This window comes from Eucalyptus grandis, chromosome 8 (genome assembly GCF_016545825.1).
Source record: "Eucalyptus grandis isolate ANBG69807.140 chromosome 8, ASM1654582v1, whole genome shotgun sequence".
Lineage (NCBI taxonomy): Eukaryota > Viridiplantae > Streptophyta > Magnoliopsida > Myrtales > Myrtaceae > Eucalyptus > Eucalyptus grandis.
Window position 1 is genome coordinate 19,387,888 of NC_052619.1, and position 9,239 is coordinate 19,397,126.

Genomic DNA, 9,239 nt, shown 5'->3' on the forward strand with positions numbered 1-9,239 from the left:
TTAGGACGTGTATAACAAAATTTTTATTTTTCTATTGCCAGAATAAATTTAAAATAGAAATATGTTTAGTAACGCAATTTAATTTTTCTATTTCTAAAATAGATTTATATTTCAAAAATAAATTTGGAATAAAAATCAAAAGTTATGATTTTTAACTTTTCTATTTCAAAACAAAAATGAAAAATAAAAACTCTTCTCGTTGTTTACTTTCGTCACCGTTTGCTAGGCACTAGATGGCAGTTGCCAAACGACCACCGCCTACCACCAGATGCTCACCATTGATCGCTAGACGCCGAACCGCCCATAAATAAAATTTGTATTCTATTATTAAACAAATTTTCATTCTAGAATAGGAATTTTAGATTGTTATCAAATGCAATTTTTTGTTAGAAACTTATGCAGAGAATACAAATCGAGAAATCAATTTCTAGCCAAAAATTAATTTTTATTTTGAAAATTTTGCCATATGCGCCCTTAGTATCCACATCATCAATTTTTGACCAAAATTGGCTGGAGAGGCTGATTTGTCACATACTCAACTCTTGCTGTGAAAACACGTACTCCAGGCTTCTGCGATCGGTATAAATCTCGAATTTCTAGCCATAGAGAAGTAATGCCACAAAATTTCGAGAACATAGACGACTGTTGCAAGCTTGAGATCGTGTGTGGGGTAGATTCCTTGATACGGCTTAAACGGTCGCTAAGCATGAGCCACCGTTCTGCCATTCTCCGGGAAAACACACCTGAGCCCTCCATGGGAAACAAACATCACTATAATCAGCAGAATCAAGAGGAACAAAATGAGGGTATACGAGTCGCTGTTTATCATCCGCACCTTAAATCATTTTTGGAGAGGGAAATTGATTAAAGAACGAAACGTCAATTTGCCCAGGCCCCAGGCCCATTAGGCCGTCTGTGGCGCTACCGTCCGGGCATCATCGAGCAACATGAACAAAGAGAATATAGATTGAGCTCAACGCCATACCATCCATCAAGAACCATGATCATAGTTTTCGAGCCCAACTAACAGAACCGCCTCCGGTGGCCTGATAGTTTCCCGTCACCGGTGGTGGGGGGAGACTCGTGACCGGATGAGATCGGCCAGGTGTTTTAAGAGGATCGAATGCCAAAATCATAAAAGGGAAGGGGACATCAAATATTGTTGCCGACTGCTGAACTGTAGCATGAAAAATATCACGTCACTCGCAAAGCTAAATAGCTGTTGCAGCAAATACAGGAGGAACGGGCTAAGGACACAAAATAGTCGGAGACGGTGGGCTTACACGTTGGTTGATTATTTCCTTCCATACTAGCCAAAAACAAGAACTAGCCAAAAGAAATATATTATGACAATCTAGTGAAGCAGACAGTTTCCGTATGATGTACGCTGCTGCTCAATGCTTGAACATTCCCGTCGAGATATACACGCTATCACGAAGAGTGAGAACAGCTTCATAAGACAAGGCACGGATCTTAGCAGCATCACCGTCGTCAAGGAAGCCCTGTCATAGAATCACCGATCCCTAACCCAGAAAGACAATAGATCAGGATATGTCGGCTTAGGAGCTTAACTCGAGCCATATTATCAAAGAACCACACATCAACTCAAGAAGGAAAAGCCTATGGTAATATTCCAACGATCCATGTCAAATGTGAAATGTCTTGTTTAGTGATTCATCATTGATCACTTGGTTTAGTCACCTCGACTACTTTTGAGAGCTTGGGCCACGGAAATCTAGCTAGATCATTATGCTATGCATCCTTCACTGACCATATCAGACAGTAGTAACGATCTCCCAGGCCGAAAATGCCGACTTTGAGAGATTTTCATGGTCCATTGAAAATGTTTCTACTTGATTGCACTAGCAACAGCATCCTGACTTTCGTAAATCTGGGTAGACAAAACATGAGTTTGGGACAATTTTGAAAAGTAGTTTTAAATTCGCAAAGTCCTCTGACTGAGAGTTACTGCCCGACAGTTCACATTCTAAAGCCTATAGTTTCTCCACGAAGTTTACGACAACTCACCCCAATTGGTTTGCCAAGATAGTTATTCTCCATGCCCTCATGCAAAGGCCATGGTGAATGATCTATTTCCTATGAACATACAAACGCCATGATTAGTTAATTTAGAAAATATTTGCACCGTGTTAGGTATTACACCAAAATCTCCATAATAGACCAAAAGATATGGAGATGTGCTAAATTCCCAATCAGTACTTCACTATTATTTAATAAAGCTATAAAGGGAATGAAAAGAGACTTATCTACCACATGCGGAAGAAAAAGAAATGCTCTGATATCTAATTGTGTTCCAAAATCAAAATGACAAAAAGATGAAACGAGAAAAAGAGACTTGTTTCAGCAGATGAACAATACAGACAGCAAGTTATTGTCTCTCACGACCATAAGTAGCTTCACCACAAAAGTATAGACTGGCCTTGATAATCAACTCCATATTCCATTGCATGCAAATTGCCTCTATAGTTAATATGCAGCTTCACCAAAGATTACGTGGGCCTTACTTGAAATTCAAAATTCAATTGAAGGAGGACTCCAACCATGTTGTCTTAAACTGCTATGCAAAACCTTTTTGCAAGGCTGAAGATAAAGCCAAATTTAATGATTCTACAGTCAAATCTAATCAATCACCCTCGCTACCAGGTTTCACATTTTGGTCAGACTATTTACCTTCTAATATAGAACATTCGGTTGGCAGACATTGCAAGTTCTATAATTCACAGAGCAGAACCCAATTTAAATTTAATCTAGTCTAGTCAATTCAACATAAAACAACAATATCTTGCCCTATAGAAAAGTGACATTTAGAATGAAAACCTCAAACAGTCATAACTGGTATAGCCCAAAAGCATGCTTAACAAAGACAACTAAGCCTTAGCAAGTTCGTTTCTTTTTTCTTTTTTCCACACGGCCTCATGTTTGTGTCATAAGCTCCACTGTCGGGTTTCCATAATCTCATAACATGCATGTATTAAGTTACATAAAAATCATGCCATATACAATGGCAATAAAAAACACAGCCAGAAATCATCTGACAAGTCAATTGCATTGCCCTTACAAACATCTGTACATTCATCTCTAACCATCAATTGCTGTATTCTTCAAACAAGCAAATTATGATGCAGGTCCATGCAACACTTCCATTCCAAAGAAAAATAATATTCCCTTATAGCATTTATTTCAATATAATAAGAGCATCAAAGGAGAGGTACTAGATATGCCTCAACTACATAACACACAAAGATGAGTCCACCTGACCAGAATGCCAACAGAGTTGGGCACACACAACACTAATGAGGGCATCACATAATTTAGACATGAAATAAGAAGAAAACATGAACATACATGTTTATCAAGCCTCAGGACCATCAGCAGCTTTTCCAGCAAAAGGATCATGAGTAGGGCCAATATCCTGCCCAATATGACGCTGCACCAACCGCTGCAAATCAGCCATGACCTTATGCTCACGCTTCGCCTTCTCTTCATAGTTGAACATGGCCAAAGCACGCTTGTCCTCAGCACTATAAACCTGGTTTTCTTTCCTAATACGGATGGCATTCATCCTCTGATGCCTGCTACCACTCATCACATACCCAAGACCCTCAAACTTCTGAATCTCCTCTGCAGAAAGACCGACTTCACCTCTCCGCGGGATACGCTTCCCTTGCTGAACATACTGCGCAATAGCATCACCTTCACCAGGCCTAAGAGCCCCACCATAACTAATGTGCCCCTCAGCTCTTGGCAGCGGCATGGGACCAACCACTGGCTCGTTATCCAAGGCTGGCTTCTTCTGGGACTCGATCATCTCCTTGAACATGAGTGCTTCTGCATCGATCTCAGCCTTGACCTCACTGTCTAAACCATTCAGATCAGGCTCAGATTGTGGTCTCTCGCTCGAATTCGAAACATCGCTATCATCCTCAAGACCACTCTTACTCCGACTGTGACTTTTCTTGCCCAATCTTGATGAGCCCGTGTCCTTCTTTGGTTTGACATCAGAATCCTCAGCTTGCTATCTTCACCCTCGCTATCATCAGATTCACTATATCTCCTCTTGCTTTTCCTACTGCTTCGTCGCCTGCTACTTCTTTCCCACTCCTTGTCCGCCTACTAGACCGTTTCCTGGATCTTTTCTTCCCTTTTCGATCCTCTTCCTCATCTGATTCTTTCTCGCTCTCAACCTCCGATCCACTCTCGCTATCACGCTCTCTCTTGCTCCTCCTTTTAGAACTCGACCTCCTCTTCCTCCTCCTCGAAGAGGAATCCTCCGATTCACTTTGGCTCTCCAATTCATTCTCGGTATCACGCACTTTCCCACTCTTCCCTTTCGAAGACGAACTCTTACCCTTCTTCTTCTTCTTCGATGCAGGATCATCAGACTCACTCTCCCTCTCGCTCTCAGATTCGCTCTCAGTTCCAGACAATTCCCTGCTCCTGCGCTTAGAACTTGAACTCCTCTTCTTCTTCCTCGAACCAGAAGCACTCGGCTCCGACTCGCTGTCCGCCCCACTGTCGCTCGACTCCTCGCTATCGGACTTAGATTTTCCTTTCCCCTTCGCTTTTCCATCCTCTTTCCCGCTCGAGTCGCTCTTCTCCAAATCTTCCCCGTACTTCTCATCAATCTCCTCCGCTTTCTCCTCCATTTCATCCCCCTCGTACCGCGGTGGGCTCGGGGTGCAATTCCAGATACAGAACTTCATGGCTTTCCTCATCTTCTGCCTCTTCAGCCTCCTGTACTCCTCCGTACTCAGCCCCTTCAGCTCCTCATCGGAGTCCGACTCCGAGAACCTACCGTTGCCCCGATAATCGCGATCGAGGTAAGGCCGCTTCTTCCCGAATTGCCTGGGCAACGAATCTAGGGCTCCGTCTGCCCTAGGGCTCCTCCTGGAGTCCGAGGCGCGGGGCGAACCCCGTCGGCGCCGCTGGCCCGAGCCGTCGCGGCGGTCGTCGTAGCGATCGTCGTACGAGGGGCTGAGGCTGGGGCTGCGGCCACGGCGGTCGCGGCGATCGGGCTCGCGGCCGCGGCGGTCGTCGCGGCGGTCGAAGGACTCGTATGAGGGGCTGCGGCGGCGGCGGTACTCGGCGGGGCGATCCGATTCGGGGCTGTGGCGGCGGCGGCCGTCCTCGCCGTGGTAGCGGTCCCGGCGGCCGGAGACGGCGCCGGAGTATGGACCTCCCATCGTCGGCGATTGCGAAGGATGGAAATGGAGCGTCGGCGCTCGTGGGTGTTGTTTGTACGACGAGGGGCGTCTTGTCGATTTACAAAACGCTTTTATTTATATTTTTTTAGAATAAAAATTATTATTTTATTTCGAAGAAAACGATGCTGGAAATTGTACTACTTGCTGCGCACGGCGGGGCTGCAATTCATGATAATCTTTTTCTTAATGTTTTAATGTAAATTTTTATGTTTTTCGGTTTTATCTTTTTTACTAAGCCTGTTTATGTACGAAGGGTTCGGGTTTAATTTGAATTCGAAAATTTAATTTCGTTTATATATCCTTCTTCTTTTCCATTCTTTTAGCATGTCTAAAACAAAAGGTCGGTTTTAGTTTCGATTCAAATTTAAATTAATTCATTTATGTCACGGTTTGAGAAAAAACTTGTTATGCAGCACGATTTCACAAAATAAATAAATTGAAATCATCCATCTTCCACTAATTCACATGATCGATTGACAAAAAGAATGAACCTCTAAACAATTTGAACATATAGTCGTGATATGACCTAATGGATTTTAAAATTTCAATAGAGTAATGGTAGCAGGCTAGCCAATTTTGGGTCTTTAAGTTTCAAGCCATGTAAAGTACGTTTGGTTCAAACTAAACACTTTATGAGAGTATAAGGGTGTGTTTGGAAGAGGCATTCCCAAAGCCCTTTGGCCATCTAAAGTCCTTTAAGCCAAATAATGCGTGTTTCGCAAAAAAAAATTTGAACCCCATTAGCCTCCAAAGGCGAAAGCCTAAGGCAGCTAAGGAGGTGCTTTAAGCTTTTGCCTTATGAGCATGCTAACCTACTATTGTTCATCATCTTCTTCAATGAACGGGATTGGCATACCTGCAAGTGGTTGTGGCAAAGGGCAGTGTTTGGGCGACCCTTGACGATGGTCGCGCAACCTAGATCTGTCATGCAACCTTTGTGAAGGGCCGCTTGAGGTCGCCTGGTCATTCCGGCAACCCAAATCTGGGTCGTGGTGAGGTCACGCAACCTTTGTCGACCCAACATGACCTCGCCAGGCAATACCTAGATTTGGGTCGCTAGATTGCCGATCACGCGACCCACACGGCAAGGTTGCGTGACCTCGGCGATCTAGATTTGGGTTGTGTGAGGTCGTGTGGAGGTTGCCACCACCTGGTCGCACCCTTAAAGGGGGTCACTTGACCTCAACCAGCCCTCGTTGGTGGTTTTTGGGGGCCACCTGAGGTCTTACAACCTCAAAGGTCGATCGCCGGTTATAGATTTCGATTGCCAACGGTTGTCTGCCCTCGCGTGGCTAATTTTTTTTTTTTTCGTTGACATTTTTTTTTTTTAATTACAAAAGTCTTTTATAAATATAATATCTCAAAAGAGAACCAGTCTTTGGGTACCTAGGCATAATTGTTGCCTGAACACGATTAGTGCTGAAAAAGCGTGAGCCGTTATTAAAACATTATAAAGTTGATTCCCCAAGAATTTGAGAAGCATGGTTGTGCTAATTCCATATGAATCAATATTGAGAAGCATGTGCCCATCACTCCACCGCTATTTTTCTTAAAGGTATTTTACAATGGATTTTCATATTACAATTTAACAAATATAATTCGCATTTTGAAAAACTCTTTTAACTTAAAATATTTTGCATTTTCTTAAAGGCTTTCCCCAGTAATCCAATCAAACACACTCAAAATCCTTAAGATAATGTTGGGAGAAACTCTCTATTTTATTTATTAGGAAAAAAAATGACCGCCAATTGTTTTTTTTTTTTTTTTGGTCATAGACTGCCAATTCATGAGATGGGATTCTTCCGGTTCAAAACAGAATCATGAAATAGGGAACTATATTTGTCAGGCTTTGCATCTATGTTGTTTTGCCCCCTTGTGTTTTTGGTATCCATATGTTTTTTCCCAGTTGGGCGATTACCTAACGTGCTAAAAATTGCCCAAAACCCAGAGATTTCCTTCCAAAACAGGCCATCCAAATAATGGAGGGAAAACAATGGGGGCAATTGACTAAAAGGAAAAAAAAATTATATTTGGAGGGAAAACCATTGACATCTCCCCATTTCCATCCCCCTCAATTAGATGCTGATTTGCCCTTTCATGTTAGTCCCACATTACCCCCCAAAGCACAAGGCTTGCTAATTTACCATCCTACCCCGCCTTTCGAGATCAACCCTGCAAAAAATATTTTACCCAATCATAATTACACAATATAATACTTCATGCGTGAGTTGAAATGCTATTACAACGCTAGACCCATAATTAAACAATATAATGCTTCGCGCACAAATTAAAAAGTCGTTATGGCCCTATACCTGGACCTAGGCATGTCCCAAGGCATAATTTGGCGCCAAAGCTCCAACAGTTGGGGGTTTCGATTATCAAAGTTAGTAACTCGTCTTTGCTCCCAAAATATTAACTCGTCTTTGCTCCCAAGATGTGGGGTTGTTTATATGACAAGCACTCGAAAAGTGAGGCTTTTCCAGGTAGGTTGTCAATTTCACAAATTTTTTTTTTTCAATTTTTTATTTTTATTTTTACGAGAACAAAAGTTATTATTTTATTTCAATAAGACCATGCTTGAAATTATTTTACTTGCTACGCAGGGGTGGGGCTCCAATTAATGATATAGTCTTTTATTTAATAATTTAATGTAATCTTTTCTGTTTTTCGGTTTTATCTTCTTTTACTAAGTCTGTTTATGTACGAAAGGTCCAGGTTTAATTTGAATTTGAAAAATAATTTCGTTTATATGTCTTTCTCCTTTTCTATTCTTTTACCATGTCTCCAACAAAAAGGCCAGTTTTAGTTTCTATTAAAATTTAAATTAATTCATTTATGTTCACGATTTGAGTAATGTCTTGTTAAGTAGCATGAATTTATAAAAGAAATAAATCAAGCCTGCAAATTTAGATTAATATAATCACTCATTTTCCACTAATTACAAGGTCAACTGGTGCGATGAACAGACATCTAAATAATTCGCACCTTGTGCAATGCATCTAGTTGTGGCGTAGAGAGACATTCACAAGTGTTAACAGGCTCACCAACTCATGACTCTAATGGAATATCCCGTAACGAACATGCGATTCTCACAGCAACATTAAGGGAAATTCTCATCTTTTTTTAATTATGAGTAAAAAAAAAAGGACTGCCAATTCACGAGTGGGATTATTCCAGTTCAAAAACAGATTCATGAAACGGGGAACTATTTTTTTGTCTGGCTTTCCATCTATGTTCATTTTGCACCCTTTTGTGTTTTCGGTGTCCACATGATTTTTCCTAATTGGGCTGCAACCTAACATGCCCAGAAATTGCCCAAAACCCAGAGATTTCCTTCCAAATCAGGCCCATCCAAATAATGGAGGGAAAACAACGGGGCCAATGGATTAAAAGGAAAAAATTTATATTTGGAGGGAAAACTATCAACACCTCCCCCATTTCCATCCTTCCTCAATTAAATGCTGATTTGCCATTCCTCATTAGTCCCACATTACCCCCCAAAGCACGAAGCTTGGAATTTACCGTCCTACCCCTCTTTTCGAGCCCAATCCCACAAAAATAAATATTTTCATCCAATCATAATAACATAATATAATACTTCACGCGCGAATTAAAAAGTAAATTGAAAAATTATCATGATTCTAAATTTATAATCACACAATACAATACTTCGCGCGCAAATTAAAAAGCCGTTATGGCCCTAGACTCGAGCCTAGGAGGAGGTAATTTGGCGCCAAAATCCTAACGGCCGGGGGTTTCGGTTAAACCAAAGTTAGTAACTTGTCTTTGTGCCTGGGACATGCAATGCTTCGAACTGAGTTTGGGTTTACTAAGCTTTTGAGATAGTTTCACAATTACCCAACAGAATTGCAAAAAAAAAAAAAAAAAAAATTGGTAGAATTCCAGTCCAAAATACAACGTTTGAGCGTTAAACTTAAAAACACTCTTTAGTCTTTTGCAGGGCTGTCTTTGTCTTATTAGTAAAATCCCCCCAAAACGATGCTCCCTCTTTAA

General features: G+C 41.5%; 1 protein-coding gene across 1 annotated transcript; it reads right to left on the bottom strand.

The window, feature by feature from the left end:
- Nucleotides 1–1,135: 1,135 nt before the first annotated feature.
- Nucleotides 1,136–5,270, bottom strand: LOC104456988 (NF-kappa-B-activating protein). The gene is given in 4 exon segments (XM_010071897.3): nucleotides 1,136–1,523; nucleotides 3,367–4,011; nucleotides 4,014–4,116; nucleotides 4,119–5,270. Coding segments are annotated over 3 exon segments (1,827 nt in total). The 5' UTR covers nucleotides 5,205–5,270; the 3' UTR covers nucleotides 1,136–1,523; nucleotides 3,367–3,373.
- Nucleotides 5,271–9,239: the final 3,969 nt, after the last annotated feature.